The sequence below is a fragment of the Passer montanus genome, unplaced genomic scaffold, assembly GCF_014805655.1.
Source record: "Passer montanus isolate IOZ18808 unplaced genomic scaffold, ASM1480565v1 scaffold65, whole genome shotgun sequence".
Classification (NCBI taxonomy): Eukaryota; Metazoa; Chordata; class Aves; order Passeriformes; family Passeridae; genus Passer; species Passer montanus.
Window position 1 is genome coordinate 4,262,337 of NW_024371593.1, and position 23,099 is coordinate 4,285,435.

At 38.7% G+C, this 23,099-nt stretch overlaps 1 protein-coding gene across 1 annotated transcript in view; it reads left to right on the forward strand.

Annotated features, from left to right (window-relative positions):
* The window catches only part of LOC120511401 (CD44 antigen-like), a 29,278-nt gene extending 6,423 nt beyond the window's left edge, over positions 1–22,855 (forward strand). The window contains exons 2-6 of the mRNA XM_039728368.1: positions 12,668–12,833; positions 16,188–16,324; positions 17,680–17,751; positions 18,385–18,627; positions 19,503–22,855. Coding sequence (XP_039584302.1) covers positions 12,668–12,833; positions 16,188–16,324; positions 17,680–17,751; positions 18,385–18,627; positions 19,503–19,618 — 734 coding nt within the window. The 3' untranslated portion in view covers positions 19,619–22,855. The remainder of the gene's footprint in view (positions 1–12,667; positions 12,834–16,187; positions 16,325–17,679; positions 17,752–18,384; positions 18,628–19,502) is intronic.
* The last annotated feature ends 244 nt before the right edge of the window (positions 22,856–23,099 follow it).

Here is a 23,099-nt window from a genome sequence, read left to right on the forward strand (position 1 = left end):
TTAGCACAGAAAATAAAAATGTCCTCCTTGAGATTGAATATTAAGCTCTAAGCTTTTAAACTCCTCTTTCCCAGAATTAAATGAAATCATTTTATAGACTGCTGAGAAGAGGTACTTGGTGGTTCCAGTTCATCACTGAGTGGGCACAGCTAAGGTTTCAGAGAAGCACTTATCCCATTGACAGTTCTTGTATTAAAAGCAGTAACTGCCAGACATTTTTAATATGTGAGACACATTCCCATGGTGACTGCCTAGAGAAAAGTTTCTTTCCTGCATTTGTGGCTTGCCTCAGTAAAACCCTGGATCCCTTTTCTCCCTGTTGTGGTATAAAATATTGCAGAGCGCTTCTAAGAGTGTCTATGATGATTTTTGTGTCTTGTGACATTTCTACAAGATCAGTTCTATTCACTCTTTTTTTTCTTTTTTTCCTGCTTTTATTCTTATGGCTTAATTTCCTGGCTGCTTTTTGGGTGGGAAAATATTACAGTAGTTTTGTTTTATTTTCTCAACATACTCTTGACCTGCCAAGTCTCACACATTATCCTGTAGTGATATTGTTTGTGCTTACACTGGACAGAGCACAGCATTATCTCTTCTTTTAAAACAGTGAAACAGGGTCAATCTTGGAGCATCATGGAAGAGTAAGATCAGCACAGTTATTCAGGTGATTATTCAGGGCATCTCTAGGCATGAAGGAGTGTAGGGGGATGCCCCCAATGAGAGAGGGGCAAACTAGCCTTTGTCCTCCAAAAAAGGAAGGAAGCCCAGAAGTTTCTCCCAACAATCAGGTGAAAAGACACTTTATAGGACCCCAGAGACTTCACTAAAACCTTGGGGTCACCTAATTGGATGGAAGCCAAAAGGTCCCGCCTGGGCCATAAGGTAGAAAAGGAGAGGACAAAGAAACCACGAGGCTTTTGTGGAGGTGTTTCTACCAGGGGCAAACCACTGTACCTGGATTGGATTTTCTGTTTATTGTTTTTCCTTTTATTAAACCTTTTTGTTTCTAACACTGCAGCAGAAGCCATCCTGCTCATTATTTGCCTCCAAAGGTAATAGCTAAGCTATCCTTGGGTGTATTAAGTTCCCTTTTAAGGGCTCACAAAACCCTGGCCCGACAAAACAGAACTTAATATAGGCATATACACTAGACAGTGTTTTCTGTCTCCTTGGATTTATGGGGATTAGAAAAAGCCCAGTTGTCTAGTTCTCCAGGAGGAGACATATCCTATGAGTAGGAGATTGTTAAGACCAATGACTAAATCTGAATTTGTTTCCCAATAATGCTTTGATGGGAGCTTATTTTAATTCAGGTAGTACATATAACAAGTAGTTTTTATTTCTTTCTGGAGCTGGAGATAATTTTTCTTCTTCTTTTATATTTCTTAACAACTTCTGTTACTTATATATATGCCAGTGGGGACCAGACCTATTGTACATTGGTGCAGCATAAATAATATCATGCATAAAGGGTAGTGCAAGACCGGTAAGATGTTTCTACAGTACCCTTTAAAGAACAGTAGAATTTCTATCCAAAATTTTGTGTTTGCAAATGAAAAAACTCTTTAATTAACTTCTTTTGCTGAGAAAAGGAGGAAAAATTTAAAAAAGGTCTCTCTGCCTGACTAGGCTACCCTTCAAAATGAAATACAAACAGTGTTATTTGCTTCAATGGCAGCTGTGTTATCACAAATCCATCAAAAACATAGCCACAGCACTCAAAATCTTGGGCCCAGCAAGGTTTATATCCATTAATAACCTACAAAAGTATTTATTGGTAACATTTACTTGATACACATCCATATCTTCAAAGCTCGGGGTAGACATTAGTAACAAAAACAAGTGGTCTCTCCTCAGTATATCCTACAGTACCTTAAACATTCAAACATTTCAACACCAGCACATGTCTGAGATGTATTCCTTCTGTTGTTCATCTGCTGGATTCTTCTGACTATTGTAGAAGAATTCTTGGAACAGATTTGCCATCTTAGGCTTTCTCAATGTATCACTTCGCAAATAGATGGTATCTCTGTTGAAATTTTGTTCTTTTTCTTTTCCTTCCATTGCATGGAGTTTACGTAAATATTACAACATTTGGTCAAGAGGTGGATTTCATCAACACGTTCAGCAAAGCTGGAGTCAGGCTGAATGCATTTAAATACCCTAGAACTTAAAATTTGAAGTCTAAGTAGAGTAGTATTTAACAGAGAAATTTTTTGCCACCAGCAAAAAATAATGATTTGTGATTTTTGTAGCCCATGGGAAGTCAGTGTTTTTATCCCCACCTCACAGGTAGGACAACAGAGAGACAGCAGTGTAGCTGTAAATAGAACATGTTCTCCAAAGCCCCAGACCCTTGTCCCATCAACAAGATCAGTGCCTCTTTTGCCTCAGTTTCAGAAAGCAAGTATCATTTAACATACAGACCTATTTCAGATGAAAGAAGCATTATGATTAATTGTAAGAAAAATGTGCTTGTGCAAATATTATTCTACTGGATAGGAAGTGAACAAGAACACAGAAGACCAGAGCATTCTCTGAAAACTGATACCGTAAAAATAGGAAACTCTCTTCAGTTGCTGTTTGGCAATCCATCACTGAGACTGGTTGTGCAATCCTTCCTTCAGCCGAACAATATGTGTGAGAAAATACCCCTTATGACTAAGTTTTTTCCTAATTTTTGAAATACCCATACTGATGCCTTAAGTTTTAGCTTTCATGTGTTGCAGATTCTGTACTGCATTAGTACATAACTCTCAACTTCACATAAAGTGTTAGCAAGTTCTCCTCACAGTTTAGTTAGACAAAACAATGCTTTTCCACCCTGAGAACCAAGGACACCATTACAGCTTCAGGCCCAAAAAGTAAAAAACAACAGCAAATTGAGGAGAATGGTGTGGGAGGATGGGACTTCATAACCTGAAGCTGTAATTGGACAATTAACCCCAACATGTAAATGGACCAAAACTTACAAAAGTACAAAAAATCATGACCTGTTTTCCATCTTGGGTGTAGCCATGGCCGGGCTCTTGTAGTTCCCAAGGTGTATCTATTGAAGGCCTTTTAATAAATAACTACTTTATTCCTTTAACTCTGTCTAGCCTCTGTTCTAGGTAGCCTCTCAAGGCATCAATACAGCCAACTTTTTGTAGACCTACACTGAATTTCTTAACAGTATTAGTCTTCTGTCTGACTGTATTACTCATAGTGCTCTGGTCATGCCATTTTATCAACCCTGTCACAATCACATCACTGTTGACTCACAGCAATTGCAAGGCAATGTATTGACACCTTTTTTCCACCCCTGATGAGATACAAATATATCCACAGTGACAGTCATGGCAACATGACTAATTGAAATTTATCTTTTGCTTTTTAACTTACTGGCTGTGGTATCTTGAATTGATTTCTATATTGGAAGTAGCCCAAATCTTCCACCCTTATAGAGAAAGTAGTTTTATGAGTCAGGTCAGTCAGCAGTTTGTTATGGCAAGGTGTGTCTAAGACACGTTTTTAGGCTGTTCAAGGAGGACAAGAGGATCTATGCATGGTGATTGGTAGCAAATCACCTGGAAAAGTGGTTTCTCACTGCATCAGCTACTTCTGCAGTTTCTAAGACATCACAGAATCACAGTATGGCTTGGGTTGGAAGGGACTTGAAAGATTACCTCGTTCCAACCCCTGCCATGGACAGAGATGCCATCCTCTAAATGAGGTTGGTCAGGACTCCATCTAACCTGGTCTTGAACGCTCCCAGGGGTGGAAATTCTCTGGGCAGCCTGTTCCAGTGCCACCCACCCTCACATAAGGAACTTGTTCCTAATATTGAATCTGAATTTTTTCTCTTTTAGTTTAAAACTGCTTCCCCTTGTCCTGTCACCATCTGTCGGTGCAAAAAACTCTCCCTCTTTTAAACAAAACCCTTTAAGTACTGCAAGGCTGCATTGAGGCCTCCTCAGTGCCTTCTCTTCTCTGGGCTGGAGAATCCCAGCTCTCTCAACCTCTCTTTGTAGGACATGTGCTCCAGTCCTCCAGTCATTTTCATGACTCTCACCTGGAATTGTTGTGAAAGGTCCATGTCCTTGTGCTGGGGACTCCAGGGCTGGATGCAGCACTCCAGGTGGGGTCATACAAGGGCAGAGTAGAGGGAAAGAATCGCTTCTTTACCCTGCTGGCCATGTTCCCTTGGATGCAGCTCAGGATTCTGTTGGTGTTTTGGGCTGGGAGCACTCACAGGTGGCTCATGTCCAGCTTTTCATCCATGACAAATCCCAAGTTCTTCTCATCAGGACTGCTCTCAATGAGTTTTTCTCCCAGCCTGTACTCTTATGTCCTGGATGGATGCTTTGTCTAGTGCTCTTGGTAAGCCACTTAATGAATTTTGCTTCAAGTATCCAAGTATCCTTGGTGGAAGGAAAAATATTGTGGTGATTTAATAATTAGTAACTGTCTCAAATTTTGTATTTATTAATATAGCATATTCCCAAACTGATGTTTGAATTGACTCATGCTCAAAATGAATCCAATGTCATAGAACTCACTGTACCTGAACTGAGGTCTGCCACGGTATAATTTACCATTCAAATGTGGATTTAGCTCTGGATCTTCTTGTAAAATCCAGCTATATCTCATTAAAACAAGTCACTAGATTCAATAAGCATCGCAACAAAATCACTGGCTTCACAATGATTCGAGCACTTTTGGAAAACAATGATGCTTCACTATTTGAGGATGATTACATGCAAGCAGTAGTGCATTGCCTTTATGTATCTCCACTGCCTAAATATATGTAGGATTTAATGTAGTATTTGAAATCACAGAATATCAAGGCCACACTGCCAATGCCTCTTTCTCATTCTTCCCTCACACAAGAGAATCTTCACTGCTTGCCATGAATTGTTACATTTAGATAAACTTTTTTAAAAATTGTTTCCACCATATTTGTGATAGCAATAGCATGGTGTACATCCTAATGTTTGTTGCAAACTCTAGTTATTAAACATGCCTTTTTATGAAACCAGTTTGAAAAGATTCATAACTAAGACTATGAGAATTATTAAAGAAATTTAACTGCTCATGTAGCTTAGTGTATGAATAACCTGCATACATCTTAGGAAAGTTACTTCCTAGCCAGCATTTTCAGTATAAATCTCAAGATTCTTGAAACCCTAGTATATGCGTGGATAGAGCCACAAATACTCCAGAAAACAGAAATATTTTACCACCAAAATTCCAGGAGGAGTTGTTTGCTGGCCTAGGCAATCTGATTACAGGCTATGGGATCCCTGTCATTCTTGTATTAGGGGAAAAACAAAGGGAGTAGTGGGTGTGAAAATATTCTCTTCCATCATCAGAAGCTTGCATAAGAACTTTGACTTCTACAGATTCTGTCCTACATTGTGAGGCACATTCTGTGAGCAGCCTTCCTTTCTTTGGTATGTCTACCAGAGTAATGTTATCTTTGTTTTAACTGGCTGGCTTTCAGAGCTTTTGAAAAGATTCCTGAGGTTCTTTTCTTTGATTGGATAAGTGACAGAGCAGCAAATAGGAGAAAGGTCCTTTGGGCTCCAGGCTGGGGATCTGACTGCTGAGCCACTCTGAGTGTCAGCTGCTTTTATCCCAAATAACTGAATTGGTCTAACAGTGAAAGTCAGACTCCAGCTATTATTCTCCAGCTTTGTTTCATGTGTTTCTTCACCTGGGTTGCATGGAACTGATCCCAACTGATTCTCCTCACAGCCCTTGTTACTCAGCCTTTGGGGTTAGACTGCTCACTGCACAGCCTGGAGCTCTCCTCGTATCGGCAGTGTTGATTATGTTTTCATCATTTCAAGGGGGGCATATCAGATAACTAATTGCAGACTATGATATCACTGCCTGCAATTTTTCCCCCGAGGTGCTGCGCAGCTGTACCACGTTCTACTGGAGTCTGAAAACTTTCAGGTCCCTATTGGGTGAGACTATTACAGAAAGACTAATATTAATGTCAGCAGCAAGGAGGTTTATCATAAGTGATGACACAGTATAGGCTCACTCAGGATGTTTACCAGAGCAACAGTTGCCACGCAGATAAAGTATGATTGGAAGATGCATTAGCAGATTCTTTTCTTCCTACAGGGACTGCTGAGGACTGAAGCATATTTCTTGTACTTACTTGCATTTTGAGTGACTCTGTGAATACTTGATTTATTAATAGCACTACTCCCACACCCATTGTTTTAAAGCAGTAGCCAGGAGAGCTGTCAGTTAAGAGACTGGAGATTTTTGTTCATCATCAAACAGATACAGAGACAGTGACTGTAATGATCAGTAGGCAGATTCATTAGGAACAACAATTTAGAAGAAAGCCAGCAGCTTGAGCTTTGTCTTGCATCCCGTTTCCAGTGTGCAAGGAATACTTGCTAATTTTTGTTGGAGAAAGGAGAACCTCCCACAGCACTCTGGCCTCTGTGCATACTTTTTTTTTTTGCTGCAGAGATCCACGTCAGCCCACTTGGACCTCAAGGTTAGCATGGCTGTCTCATGACTTTTTATGCAGTTAGCAGCACACAGGAAAGTGAGAAAGCTACACTCTTATTTGCTTTTTTAGACTGAATTACTAGGTACCCAAATATAACTGGGTAGTAGGAAGAGCTTAGGCACAACTTCAAAGAAAGTTCTGAGTTTACACCTTTGGATGTATGGAGAGTCATCTTCACTTTCTTGTCACCACACCCAACTACTAAGAATATGTTTTCTCTATTTATAGCAGGAACGCCTTACAAACATGCAGGTAAATCCCTTTTAAAGTGTTTTCCTGGACATTGCTGTCTTTAAAAAGCCAGGTGTGCAGAGAATTTTTCCCTCCCTGAATATCACATATCTCTTAGGCATGTAATTATGTGGGGTTTTTGTCTCCCATTAAAATTGTCAAGGCTTAGAACATTTTTTAATATCAAACTGAAATGAAAATATGACATTTTAAAAAATCCCTGAGGAAAACTTTTGTCTGGGTTCCTTGAACCATCTGCATGTATTGCAGCCATGTAAACATTTAAACCTAAATTTCTTATTTTATTTTTATTTTTATTTTTATTTTTATTTTATTTTATTTTATTTTATTTTATTTTATTTTATTTTATGCAAATGAATTATTTTAATTTCAGAATTAAGGGTCATTTCAAACTGAAAGACAAACCCCTTATTTTTATTTATTTAAGTATCCACAAGAGATACTTTGAAAACCAAAAATACAGTTTGTTGCCACTAAATCTGGAAATGTATTTCCTGTAAATCATTGTAGGTTTCACAACTTGGCGATACTCCAAGGAAAGTGTTTAATCAGACAACTCTCAAGAATCTGTGAAGACTTACTTTCACTGTCACTATTTGGAAAAGTCTTGCTCATGGTGCAGGTGGTCTATTACTAGATTTGTTTCTCTGCTTTCTTTAGAGAATGGTGATTAGCAGAACAAGAATATCATAACTTGAGGAACACAAAACCAGTCACACTTAATGATGATATTGCTTGATCCTCGGCACTTTTGTGTTGTGATGGTAAAGGACTGCTGGCTTCATTCACATGGATCTTGCAAATTTGACTTCTGAATTTTGATCAGTGTGTAGTCATCCCAGTTTTGAGTCCTATTTTCCCAGCACAGTTTTCCTTTCCTCATCAAGCCCCGAGGGATTCAAGTATAGGTGTGTTTTAATGATGTCGACACGTGTCTATTAGTGGCTGTGGCTGGGATTAATGAATCATTTTACATAACCTAGCAAACAGCTATCCAGTGGTTTTCATCACTGACTTGGGCTTTAGGCCAACTTCTGACATAAAGGTAAAAGCCTCTGTATCCTGTTACAGTTGCCTGAGCTGCAAGTTGCTTGAGTGAAGTTTTTTACTAATAGACGAAAAAAAAGGTAGAATACTCAGCAAATAATGCTTTCCAGGCCCATGTGTGTTTTAGTGTATTAGGTAATCACTGAATAATATTTTTTGTACATTTTAAGTTCTCACAGATGTCAGAATGGCAGTAATCAGACTTACGTAATATATACATTGACTTTTCCAGGCCCATGTGTGTTTTAGTATATTAGGTCTGAATAATCACCGAATAATATTTTTTGTACATTTTAAGTTTTCACAGATGTCAGAATGGCAGTAATCAGACTTACGTAATATATACATTGACAAAATATTTTGGATCCTGAAATGTTTTATGAATCCATCCCATATGAAATTTTGTATTCAGAGGCCATTTCCTCGAGTCAGAAATAAAATATGCATTCTTATTTAGCCATGAAGTAGTTTTCTTGAAAAACAATTAGAAAACGAGGTATAACTAGAGATAGATCTGAACTGAGAGACAGGATCTGGATTGTCTCGATCTCCTCAGATTTTAGGACTCATATGGCCCAATTCATAGATTTGCCTGAAGAGGAATAGTAATGACTAGGATTTTCTTTTAAATATATTTTAATCTGTTTCTGGTATGTTACTTTTTGCTACTTTGTTACTAGCACACATTTAAAGCAGGTGGTGATATTCATAATGTAGGTATCAGTGCTAAGCTGGTGGTTGTTCCTGTTCAGAAGTGTCAGTACAAAATTCAATAATCTGTGAGTATAAGGAGACAATTACCCATGTATATCTGCCTGGAACTGGAGATCAGTTTAATAAATATAGAACCAAGTTCTTACAGTAAGTGTAAATCTTATATCTATTAAAACAAAGAGAATGAAAACTATATGCAGTCAAACCTCTAGTTCTGTCCCTGTTGTCAGCCCCAGTTTAGCACATCCTGGTGAGCTATCAGTCATCTTGAACCGCAAACTGAAGAGGAAAATCCCCACCAAAACATCCCCCTAACATTTCCTGGTTGCCATGCAGTTTGGCGTGCGGTTTTACCAAGAAGTCTGTTAGCACGTACAAGTCTTACACTTGCTTTCGCTCAAGTGTGCAGGGTGTTCGCAGATCTTCCACTTGGTTTGCTTTGATGTGTCTCTGCAGTTGCTAAAGATCTGCTGCCTTTTTTGGGTTCTTTTTTCCCCTCGAATAGAAGACAGTGTCCACCTTGAGAATGAAACCCCCAGGTGGTGTCTTGAAAACAGTGAAAATTGGGGAGTAGTGCATGAGACATCCATACAGTATACCAAAAAATCTTAATGGAAAATTAATTCCAGTGGGAAGAGTTAGCATGAGTCAGTGTTACTCATTATACATAAGGGTTGCAGAATCAGGGTGGAAATGGAAATTGCACCTGGTTTCTTACAGTGACAGTTTCTAACAAGCCTCTCCTATTAATTATCAGGGTGTAACTCACACTTCTCTGACAGGACAATGCTCTTTAGTCTGTGTGAGGCGATTCTACCCCACCAGTGGGCTCTAGCTAGCAAATTGTCTGGAGAACCAAAGTTAGTGTTTTTGGCTGACAAGTATTAATTGAACCTGGTTTAGATATGTGAACGAGGATAGCAGAGAAAGGTTTGCATGCAGCTGCTTGAAAAAGGGCACCAGAAATCCCAGCAAAGACAGGGAGAAATGTGGAAGTATATGCTTTCCATGCTCATAAAGCTCAGCACAGACAGGAGCACTCCATGGCTTTGGTTGTGTCACCCAATCTCACAGTCTGGGTGAGATTAATGATTATGACAATTCAGACTGTTTCGTACCACTTGCCTTCTTCAAGGGCTATTATTAAACAGCTCTAGCAAATCATGTGAGTGAAGGAAGAAAGGAAGGATTGTGTCCTGTCAGGCCCCAAAGCCAGACAGCTCTAGGAGGGGGAAGGAGGGGGGAAAGTTTGCGTGGTGTTGGTGATTTCACTGTGAGTCCACTCTGAGTCAGCCCCTTTGAAGCTTCAAAAATGTCACGCAGAGTGAGTTTTACATTGCCTTGGCTCTTGGAACACAATAAAAATCCATCTTTTGCATAAGTGTGTTACAGCCAGCTAAGTAACATCAATATAAAATTAATGGATTTGACCTTCCTGCCCTGCAGGAAAAGGTGAAATGTGTGTTTTTATTTAAATTTACAGTCATGTTTCTTCCTTAATTCAAAATTACTCTATAAGCCTCATCATGGGAAAAAAAATTAAGATATTAATTTAGTTGAGATCCCATCATTTGTTTTTGATATGGTATTTATTGGTGGGATCAGAATTTATTTTGTTAATTCAGTTAAGGCCCCCCATTGTGCGAACATTAAAGTCTGAGACTGTACAGTAAAAATGCTGCGTTCCCTGATAGCTCTGGGCTTGTATTTTGTAATTTTTAAAATGTGGTAATTACTGCCTTCAAAGACTAGATGCTGAATTTATGCAATTTGCTTAGACTGTGAAATTCCATGTGAGTTTTGGGTACTGCTTTGGTCCTTTTTCTATACTCAGCTCTTCATGAACAGAGTGTCTCTGCTACAGCAGTGGTACTTTTGGAATAGTAGGCGTAGAAGATGTCATCAAAGTGAAGACAAAGATGCTGTCTCAGCATAACTTTAGGGCACAGTGCCAGCAAATTGGATGGCCTCAAAGCCATTTTTGAGAACTGGATTGCCACATTTTTGCCTGGGGTTTCCTGGACACCCACGTGATCGCTCACGCTGCGCAAGCAGGGCTTCCTGGGAGCTTTGGCTTTGCTCCTGTGCGTGCGTGCATGCAGCTGGGCAGCACACGTGCACTCAGCCTGGTACCTCCCAGCAGCATCCTGGTGAGCAGGGGCTACTCAGGCTGAGCATTTCCATGGAAAATGGACATGTGTAGGCATGTAGCCCATGTGTAGTTCCATTGAGCCTGTCTGTGTAGGTAAGCCTACTTTTTAAACAGCAGAAGTCTAAGTAATTGACTCACTAAGCAGAATTCTGACTATGAGTGAATATCAGAGTAGTAATAGAGCATAAATTGTAGTGTTCAAAACCAGGAATGGGCTGAGGTTTGATGATAGCTAAATCAGCTCGCTCTAAACAAAAGTGAACTTCACTTTATAATTCAGTGAATCTAGGATTAACTGCAATCAAATGGAACCCAAAGCAAGTGTATGTGGTATCTACTTTCACAGCAAAACCTTTTTAGAAATTAGCCTAAAATTATGAGAAAATATGTTGACGCTGCAAGAAAATTTATCCCCAAAATCACTGAGCTTGTTACTTTAAAGTAATCAAGTACAACTTTGTGATCTTATCCCCATCTTTAACATTAAGTCTTGGGCCTCACAGAGTACGTTTTAGGAAGAGAGAATCAAGGGAAAAATAAAGAGAAATATTTTTCATGTCTAGGTCATTTATGCTTAATACAGCTACTGCCTGAACAACTTGCAAGATAATATCAGGCTTTGAATATGAAATATTTGGAGCCAAAGTAGAAGTCACCTGCATGGCAGATGTGAGAGCAGCTCCAACCTCGCAGTAGTCAAAGAGTGGCAGAAGTTTTTAATGACATATGACAATAAAATATTAAAAATACGAAGAACTGTAATCAGCAAGACTGTTAAACAGCTCTGAAATACTAATTGATTTTGTCTAAATTAAATTTTTTTTTGTCAGCCAATATACTGGGGAAGGTGGAAATGTTGGAGAAGAGATTTTTTTCTGTTCTTTTTGTGAAAGACTATCCAAGTAACAAAAATGGTTAATTCTGTTGCATATGGTGCAAGCATTCAAGATGGGTTGCAGAGCTTTTGAGCTCCTTTGGACAAGCAAGCATCAATACTATTGGACTCCTCTCTATGCTGTGAATAGTGGTTGTCCTCTCATGCATCACCCAGCCTGCATCTAATCTGGTATTTTATCTCCTTGAGAGTTTTCTGTGAGCTATGGAAAGGAAAGTTCCTTGAGGTTTACACTGAGTAGATACCCTGTACAAAGAATAACATAAATTTATAAATGGACAAAAGTAATTAAAGAAAGAGTGCATGCCTTGATTACTATAATTTGCTTTCACATTTATACTATAGAACAAAATAGACTGTCAAGCAAAAATCACATTTGGAAAATTGCTTATTATTTACAACGTGTCAATGTAAATGTGCATAAATTGCACTTCATGCCTTTTAGAAAAACACTTTCTATACATCATCTTTTTTCAAACAGACAGTAAGGATACGCCCTTTTAATATTGGAGAAGACTGCTCTGTTTTTCCCTTTCTTGCACATGGAACTTCCATTAAAATTAAGATAAAAATGAGTCATGCTCCTCTTTGCACTGGAAATAATAGCTACTCCTATGAAGTGTATTTTGCAGTTGTCATTCTAGTCTGGAGTGGCAACTGCTTTTTTTCTCTTGAGGGAAGGGTGGGGCAAAAGCAAAATTAATTCACATTGCTTTGAAGTGTCCTGTTGTTTCCCCATTTCTCTCTATGCACATGATTATTATTATTTGTATTGATATTATTATTATTAACCCTTTGTTCTGCACATTAGTGTTAATGATATGTTAAATGTCCTAGATACCCTACAAAAACATGCTGTATTGCTATTTTTGGGGAGGCTGGAGATTTGGCTCATACCTCATCCCAAATAGGGAGAGTATTAAAAAGGTGATTGAAAGTAGCAGTGCTTTTTCTGAATCAATTAGTAAGTGGGTTGTTGTTGTGGGTTTGCTTTGAAAGCATTATACTTGAAAACAACTGATTACCAGGTTTCAGTGAAGCATTAGGTATACATTTTTAATCATTTTTTCTTTTCTTTTGATAACAGAATTCAATGTAAGTTGCAGATATGGAGGAGTTTTTCATGTTGAAAAAAATGGTCGCTACAGCCTCACACGATCTGAAGCAGTTGAACTCTGCAGAGCTCTCAACAGCACCTTGGCAACACTAGAGCAGCTGAAGAAAGCTCATGAGCTTGGATTTGAGACTTGCAGGTAAAGAAACTCTTGAGAAGTATAGTATGGTGAGATATGTAGTATAGATGAAAGATAGTATATCATGACACCTGTAGTGCGGTAATTACGTTTGACTTACTGTAGATGCTATGATTAGCTAAATAAGTTATATTCTATAATGAAAAAAATCTTGGTGAATGTGTATGCTTGCTCTGAGTCCAGTAATAAGTAAGTCCTTGATGCATTTAGTTTTTGACATTTTTTTTAAATCATAACCTCACACAGATAAAATATAAAGGGAGCAAAAGATTGACAGTATAATAAACTAGGTAGGAAGATGTTCAGATCCTAGTGTGTCACTGAACAATTGGTGAGGTAAGTATGTGGAAAGTAAGGACCCAGTGTGAGGTTAAAGGCTGAGGATGGTGTATGCAGTGTATGGAACTCAGTCTTGCCAAGGAATAGTAAGAAGCAGCAGGTGGTACTGTGGGGGTCAACTCTTGACATCCCAGGGCAAAAATGGCCACAGTACTAGTGCATTCTTGAAATCTGTGAATGGAGGTGTTCCAGGTGACAGCTACAGTAGTTACTAAAAATCCCAAAACCATGTTGTCAAGTGACCTAATTACCTGCTGTAATTAAGGATGTATAGAGCAACAAATGTGGATGATACAGACTCCCCCAGTTTCTCAAAAAATAACTAGACCAAGAGACTAGAAGCTACAGAAAACTTAATTCAAAAAAATCAAGTGAATAAAAATATCTGAGGCTGAACAATCCCAATTTTTCTCAGTGTTTCATTCAAAAAAAATTGAGTGAATAAAAATATCTGAGGCTGAACAATCCCAATTTTCTCAGTGTTTCCGCATAGCAGAGGTGCCTCATCCCTCTGATCAACTTCATGACCCTCTGGACTCCAATAGGTCCATGCCCTTCTTGTCATGGGGACCCCAGAGCTGGACACAGCACTTTGGGTGGGGTCTCAGCAAAACGGAGCAGAGAGGGGGAATCTCCTCCCCTGACCTGCTGCCACGCTGCTTGGGACACAGCCCAGGATGATTTTGGCTTTCTGGGCTGCAGGCAAGCACTGCTGGCTCGTGTCCAGCCTCTCATCCAGCAGTACCCCAGGTTTTTCTGGGCAGGCTGCTCTCAGTGAGTTTGTGCCCCAGCTGGTGTTGGTACACTGCTTCCACTGCCTGTGCATTTCCTTCCTGTGCTTTAGCTCTAAAACAGCTGTGCTGGTCTCTTGGCTTGGTTTCCTGATTTCTTAAACTGTCAAGAGCTCTTGCGCTCTATGGAAGGAATCCTTGAAGACCTTCTCTGCTGTCTCTGTTCTTGTCCCTGAGGACAGTTTCCCAGGAGGGCCTATTGACTACCTTCTTGAAGTGCTGGAAGTTTACTTCCCTAAATTTCAGGGTTTTGACTTCACTCTTCCCCTCGCCCATTTCTCTCAGGATTTCAAACTCCACCACTGCACGATCACGGCAGTCCAGGAGATTCATGGTGGCACACCATTATGGAGTTAAATAAATGTCAGCAGATTTTCAACATCATTGCAGTCTAACTTAAACTGCAAACATGGAGAAATGGAATTTATCTTCTAACTGGCACAGAAAAATTCAGTGGACATTTCTCCAAAATGTTAAGACTTTCACTCTGGTACTATGAGAAATAGTACTGACATCAATACTGCTTGCAACTATTTCCTGTTTTGACATGTTCATTTCACAAGTACTGTGGTGGTGGAATATGTGAACAGAGAATTCTTAGAGGATTCTTCCATCAGAAGTGGAAATGTAATTTAGAATTGTACCACGTAAAGACTAGAAACAGTTCTTTCCTCTGAGGGGAGAGTCCTTCACAACACAGTAGGCATGTTCTTTTTCTGACATTAGCACATGAACAGACACAGCATTCTTAATTGCCCAGCACTACACAATATTTAGAGATCAAATCCTAAATAATGCATAGGGGTAGAGATTTCTATGTGAGCAATTATGAGTATTCTAAACTATGAAAAGTATTTTCTAAAGCTAAAATATGAAGGCAAATGAAAGAAGAAGGATTTTTTTTTTTTTTTTTTTTTTTTGTTTGGGAAAGCTAGGGCTTTTAATTATTGAAAGAAGAAGGAGGATTTTTTTTTTTTTTTTTTTTTTTTTTTTTTTTTTTTTGCCAGGGAAAGCTGTAGTTTTTAATTAATGTTACAATTCCCTAATTCACAATTTACCAGAGGACAGATTTGGACATGTAAGACGTGTAGATAGAATTTCTTCCTCCCTTCCTTCTGGCCAACTCTCCCACCCTATTACTTTCATTTGTTGATTCTGTGCTAAAAGTAGTCCATGTCAGTAAGCTTTAACTCTTAATAAACGTGAGTAGGACAGGGAAAATATGCTGCATGTAACCATCCAACAGTAAGTGAATAAGATGAATCAACAGAACATAACACAAGTAGGTCAGTAATTGTAAAGTGTCAGCATTGTAAGTTTAGTTGGGAGTGTGAGTAGAGTAATTTATAATTCCACCTACAAGAGTTTCAGAATTGCAAGTATCTGCACATTAGACATGAAACTCAAATGATGTTCCTAGATAAAAAACTGCAAAGCTGTGACATTTACTCCTCCCTGATAAATCATTCCTCTCAAGAAGTAAAGCAAAACCCAAACCAAACTCCAGTTCTTGTTACCATTCTATCCTATCTCCAGTTAAATACATTGGAATCAATCAGATGTTACAGGATTGCAAAACAGTAATAATGCATTGTACCTTATGTAACCACAGTCTTCACTGAATTATGTGAGCTCTGTGCGCAATAATCACACTGTTCAACTGAAAGATACAGTAAGAATTTGTGGATGAATGATTCTTGTATTTGAATATTTTACTAGGCTTTCAGTTTTTGCAGAAAATTGTGTGTATTGCAATCATTCTTTAAACCTGCTCAGGTACCGTAAATTGAGCCCTCAACATTTCTGTGTGAAATGTTCCGCTGTATTATGTCAAAGCAATGAAAATAGGAATCCCTAAAGAATGGGAATTTAGTGTCAAGTAATACAAACTCACACTGAACAAAAAGTGCACTCGCCTCCCTCACTTTCACTCCCTTGCTCTGGAACTGATCACCCTAGCTAGCTAATAAGATGCATATTTAATTTACATGGGTTTAGTTCTAGAAATTAAACACAAAATTATGTTGAGTGATGGGAGACTGAGGTAGCTGCATGTGAGAAAGGAACACTCAAATGAAAAATCAGCAAAAAAGCAAGAAAACAGTATGAATAAATGCATGCACTTTTAAAAAATAATGGCTTCTTTGTAGCTTCTTAATGTTTGAGGTTTACATACTATCTGCTGTAGTATGTAATATGGTTTATTTGCCTCTGTTCTTCACAGGTATGGTTTCGTGGTGGGGCATGTTGTTATCCCCCGGATCAATCCCTATCATCTTTGTGCAGCAAATAACACTGGCATTTACAAACTCCCAGCAAACACAACTGCTCGGTATGATGCATACTGTTACAATGCAACAGGTAAGGAGATGATTTTATGCTGCATTTTAGAAACAAATTAACTAAAAATAATATACGTAATCTCCTATTTGAGGTGCTGGGTTGAGGGCTTATGTAATAACCATAGCCTGGTTTTCAGCTGAGAAAAAACACATTTTGTCAGCCTCTAGAAGTGTATCTGTAATGTTAGCAACAACCATTTTGTTATCAGTGTGTTTGGGGCTAAATCACTTTACTGGCCTTGGGACAATCTTTGCAGCTTCAGAACAGTCCATTATAATGGCCTAGTAAAGTGAACCACTGCAGCACTGAATCTGACAGACAACACTACTGTTGTCAGCCCTGGCAATCAGCTCTTCTGTTCATGCAGACGTGAGCTTTACAGCCAAGAGCAGTTTTTTGTGTTTTGGGAGTGGCTGCCACCTGCAGCAGCTCCAGGGCCTGCGATGGCTATCCCAGACCCATGGACACAGCTGCTGCTCTCCTGTTTGCAGATTCATTCAGTATTTGCTCAGGCAAATCTCCATTGAGACATGAGGCAGCTGGACAGCAACATGTGTCAGCAGCAGACCGTTTTCATCTAAGGTTTTGGACTTTCTAATAGTTGGCGATATTATAGCAAATTATTAGGAAAGTGGATATAGTCTGTGACAGATGCTGAACACACTGTTTGAAAATAAAATCTAAACTAATTTCAAGGATCTTGAATTTCAGTAGATTGTGATATTCATAGTGGAAGTAGAGATTTCTTACAGAAAGCTGTAGGAAAAGTTCATTGATCATTTGAATGCAGTGATTTTTTTAAAATTTTGTTCTTGGTAGTGATATAATCCAAAATCTCAGCATTGGCGTAGTGTCATGTGAGTTGCCATTGTCTGTCTCTCACAGATGACTACAATGGTGCTGTCCATCCCCTCTAGATCTTTATAACTCCTCCCAGGTATTATTCCCTTACCAGCAGTATGAGGAGGTAGCTCATGCACCAGCTCCAAGTGGGGCACTTCAGCCCACAGGAGCCAGCAGTGCTCACCAGAGTCTTGCCAGCTAAAAAAGATTAAAGTTGCCACTGCCACAATGACAGTGGGTCTGACTGCATTGAAACTGTGTCATAAGGCTGTTTTAACTGGCATTGATTGCAGACATGTTCTGGAATGGTTATGGAAAGGGAGAATCTCGTTGTTAGCTGACATAACAATCTCGAAGTGCCCCACCTGGGAAGGTGGTAATCATGAATAACATTTGCTTGGAAATTTGCTTTCAGTCCTCCTCATCTGAAGTGGATGTTTTGTCATTATGTGCTATTGATGTAGGCATACATGTGATTTTTTTAATCAATTTTTTTCAAATTAATACTTTTTATTTTCCTTTTTTCACAGAAACAGAGGAAAAAACATGTGAGCCAGTTGTGAAAATAGATACTTCCTTACTCAGTAATCAGGATGAAACAGGTACTGTACTGATTAGAAAGACATGCACTTGCTCATTTTTTAGTAACTGGTTATCTTATTTTTACATAAACAATCAGTAATATTAAAAAAGCCAAACCAAACATAAGAAAAAGAAGTTAAGAGATGCTCAATAGAAATTAAAGCAACTAGTCACTTGTGTTCCCCTACAGCCTATGGAGTTTGGTTTATTACAAGGTACCAAATATTTTTATATAGGTATTTGACATTTTTGGCACCTCAGAGCTGCTAACATCCCTTTGACATAAAGGAATTTTCTTAAGACTGCAACCTTCATACATCTGATGTGAGCTGTTGTTAGAAAAGCTGCTGGACGCTGAAAAAAGGCTCATAATAAATTATTTCTTCCAACTCTAAATGCTGATTGACTTTACAAATGCCAAGACATTATGTTAAAATCGAACCATTTGATAAAAATAAGTGATGCAACTCAGGCCCTACAAATGCAAAAAATATATAAATTAGCATCTATGCATTAGACATATTTTAGTGATTTATTATCTAGGTTAGATAGGAGGGCAAAAACAGGTGAACTGGTATTAATCCATAGGCATTAGTCTTTATTACAGGTGTGTGGCTCCTTGGCATTAATTCCGTTTCATTCCGTTTCCGCAGTCATTGACAACGCAGACGGCTCCCGTTTCAACCCGGACGGCACACGTCACACCGGTGGAGAGTCCTCCACCTCAGGGGTGGATGATGAAAATGCAGGCAGTGGATCAACTCATGAGACAACCCCCATGGATGCCTCCATCAGCAGGTCCAGCCCCTTGTATTATGGAAGTCCTACTCCAGTCTCACAGCTGCCAGATCATTCTTCTGGAGGAGGTGAAAAAGAAAATATTGGAAAAGACTATGGTAAGGACAGTAGGCTGACACTAATTTCATGGGGCCCTGCCAAATATAAATGCCATGTTATTTTCTACTTATTTTATTTAATGTTGCTTGTGTGACTGAAATTATCAGAGGTCTGAAAGACTCGCTCCCATTAAACATTAGGGATACAGATATAAGTCATCGTCTAAGTACAGTAAAGCTTACTGTGTGACTACAGGCTTTTTATCAAATCACCAATAAATTACCAGTGAAGGATACCAGTGTTTTGCATCACTATCCTCAATACATACTGAAATTAACAACAACAAAAAAAAAAACAAAGCAAAAGCATCAGGATTATAAAATTAATTTTCACTGGTGGTGTACTCATGGCATGTTATACTTGTTTTGACATGTAGCTAGCACCATGAAAGGTAGAGCCTAAGACTGTCTTACTAAGAAACTAGGATCAGAAACATTCCCCACATTCCCCAAGGTGTGTGCTGTGTGTTTCTGTTGGTTGCTGTTACAACTGTTACCATCTCTGCTTGCATGCATAGTCTAAATTTTTGGGCTAAAACCTCAGAATATATCTCAGCAGAAGGCAATGTGAGTAGCTTCACTCATTGCTCTCGAATCCCTGTCCTCATGTCATACAGGTACAATGAGAGCTTCTATCACATAAACAGATCATTGCCAAAATATTCATTATCACTGTAATATTCCTTCTTCAAATGATCTGTTTGGGTGATATACTGTGTTAGTGAGATAAGCTCATGTGGGGTCTGCATCTTTCTTCTCTCTTGGACCAAAAAATGAAGGAATGAAGCTTGTAGGGTAGAATAGTTGAAGTACTTGTGAGTACTGTATTGCAGCTGAGCTCATGAAATAGTAATGATTTATCCATCACCATACAGATGATGAATTTACATCTGTATCACCTGACATCTCTTTCGCGACGGTGGCTGATGATGTCCATGAAGAAGGTGACGGACAGTATCCTGCAAGTACTAGTAAGATTTATGTTTCATAATAACTACATTACACACTGATCACATTAAAACTGCATTCTTCTTCCAGAAGGCCGTTCTGGTAAGTGGTGAAGTATACAACGTCTCAAAAATTGGAAATACATTGAAATAGATTACTTTCTAGACTGGTTAAGGGGGAAATGAACTTCACTTCTGAGACAAGGGGAGCAAAATCATTTACAGTTTGTTTGCTTTTATGCTTGTACCTGAGCTCAGAAAGATTGCTGGTTCGGGTTTCCCACAGCTGTTTATTACTTTATGAGGAATCACAAATTAATACAACCTATTATCACTTGAAGTCAGTTTATTTCTGAGGTAAAAAAAGGATATTTTTGTATATTTGCGCTGTTATTCTAATATATTTGTGGTTGTGAATGTGGATAATCTGTGTCAAAACATTGGCTCTGCTAGCTAAGGCAGTACTTTATATGGTAGTTCCAGCTACCAAGCCATTTGTGCACTGCAAAAACAAATTTCATCCTCACTGTTGGCAATATGCATAAGAAAAAACTGGGGACTGTGGTGGCTCCACAGTCTTTGAGGACCCAAAAGAACAGTATCTATTTTCTCTTCTTTGTCCTTAAATAGCTGTACTTTGTTGGAAAAACTGCTTGTGATGTTTTTATCAAATATGTAGTGTACAGCAGCTGCAATAAATAAAAAGCTTTTGAAGTCCTCTTCCACATTTTAAAGTGGAAATAATGTACATATGTTCACACTAGTTCTTATGGCTAGAGTGATAAAGATCTTTGCCTCAGAAAATAAATTGAACCTAAAGGGAGAACATTTTAATTATACAGAGGAAATCTACAGAGGCGTGTTGTAGTAAAGATCAAACTGATAGAAATGAAAGTTCCTTCTCATTGGCTCTTTTCCTTTTTTTTCCCCCATCAGGGGAATCCATGTTGCTTGGTTGTCTGTTGGTTGCTGATAGTTGGTCAAATAGCCTGAGTGACTTGGAGAAATGGTGCCTTCATCACTGTATTTAGAGGAAGAATGATTGTATGCATTACAGTTAGCAAAAACTTTGCTAAAAGACATAAATTATTAAACCCAAGCATCTTTTCTCAGAAGACCTGAAGACTAGTAGCACCTCATAACTATATAGATAGAAAAAGAAATATTAGGTTGATTTTACCCCCAACCTTGAAAAAAAGTAGAGAATTTTCTGGTACTTGTTTGCATTGAAAGCTTTTGTTACAAAATATTGCCTGTAAGGGGTGGAGATTTCAGAAAATCCCACCTGGTAGTAGTGGGCAGTTTGGTGACTCTGGTGGTGATTTTTCCTTCCTATAAGTTTGCTTTTGTGTGCACATGTGATTTAATGTTTCCTTGTGCTGGTGTTCTTGTACCCACTGCAAAAACCTGTGCATTGTTTCTGTACAGGAAAATTTTCTGTTTTAATTTTAATACTTGATTATCAAATGTATTGGTCCTAAATACGTATGTCCCTTCCTCTTGCTAAAATTTCTCTCTCATGGACAAGACTGTTTTACAGAGGAAAAAGTGGAGATATTTAAGATCTGAAAAGATCAAAGAAACTATAGAGCAAAGTGATAAAATGTGTCAATACTGATAAATGTGTATCATAAAAGTGATAACATTGGCATGTTTGTTTACAGGGTTAGGATTGATAAACTGGTTCTCTGGAAACAAAAAAAAAAAAAAGATAATGAAAGTAATGCTCCTGGGCTTTTCTGGTAGCTTTGGCTGTTACCCAGCAACATCACTTTAACACAGAAGTGTTTAACTCATTTAGTTTAATTTTACTGCATTATAGATGAATCAGTAACCTAGCACTCCTTTTAGAAAGACATAAAGTATAACCTATGCATCTCTCTGAGAAGTCAGCAAATGTTCAGTAGCACAGAAGGTGACATGGAAAGCAGTCCAAAATAGAAGGAATAAAGCCATGTCCCAATATCTGTTACTTAGTTTGTATGGCAGTGCAGGCTCAGTGGAATATCCTGGCCTGAATTTAATTTCCCAGAGAAAAATCCCACAGACAGGGAAGTAGAAAATTAAGAAGAAAAGACAAGTATTTGTCATATATCTTCAGATAGATGCCTGAAAATCTATCTGTCTATCTATCTATGTAATTCTGTAGTGTGTTAAAGTGAGAAACAAAATTGGTGGCTCTCCACTGTACTACAATTAATTTGTAAAGTTTTTTTAAAATATATATAGCTTAATCTAAAGAATTCTGTGCTATGGATTGAAATGAGCAATTTGCACAGCTTCTTGTTCTTCAGATGATACAGAATTAATTCTTTCTCTGGATTTGGTCATCACTGGTGGTGTGCTCCATCAAGTTAATGGGCCAGATTAATACAACATCAGCACTTTACCACTGACTTTCTCTCCTCACCCAAACAGGTTTTACTCTTTGTTATTAGTAAATTATGATTCACCTCTAGGTGTGCCACCTCTAGGACTCCTTATTGATTAATGAGCTACGTACATGAACAGTAATTTGACTGATTATTTTCATCCATATATGATAGAAAAATTTATGTCTATTTGCATACCAATACCTATTTGAATGCATAGTGGAAGACAAGGCTGTAGAATCCTGTAATTTTTCAAAGCAGAAACATCTTTCCATTCAGAAATATTTATCACAAATGTGTAGAACTTAATGTCTGATATGCTGTGTTGTGAGGAAATGTTGTGGATTGGTAATGTGATAGGAGTAAAGCAGGGCTTTGCTCCATATGATGTACTAATGCCTGCCTGGAAAGTGGTTCTGGTGTAAAATAACCTGCCAGCATCAGGTCAAGGGGAGTGCATGTGCCTTTTGAATGGCCTCAGTTCGGACCTCAGATTCTTGGCAGCACTGGCTTTGTGGATACTTCTTAGATCTTTTGATTTTTTTGTCATCTTGGTGGATGTTCCTCATTCTGGGCTCTCTTTCAAAGACTATCTACTCTCCTGCTGTCAGAGCTTGTGAACTCATTAACCTTCGGGAGCATGGAGGGGTGAAAAGGCCCACAAGGCTTTTTGGTGGCTGCTCTCAAGGGAGCATGTTCTTTCCTGGGACTGCCAAAAGTGCTTGCATCTGGCTAGGCATTGGAGGAATGTAATGACACCACGGGTTCATACATTCGCCCTGCTCTCACACCCATCTCTGGGCATGAGTCTGCTCAAGGTGCTGGTGGACTGGACTTTGCTGGAAGAAAAGTTGCTCAAGAAATAATCACAAGATCTTGGTTAAATGAGCCATGTCCTAACAGCTCCAGGGCCTCTCTGGTGTGCATTTAGCTGCCAGCATCAGATCAAGGGGAGTGCATGTGTCTTTTGAGAGGAATGGCCTCTGTTCTGAGCTCAAGTCCTTGGCAGCATTGGCTTCATGGCTTGTCAGTAGAAGACCAGTTTGCTTCTCTGGGTGTGCTTATTTCTGGGTATCCCTTTTACCTGTCATGGATACTTCTTACATCTTTTGTATATGATTTTATGTCATCTTGGTGGATGTTCCTCATTCTG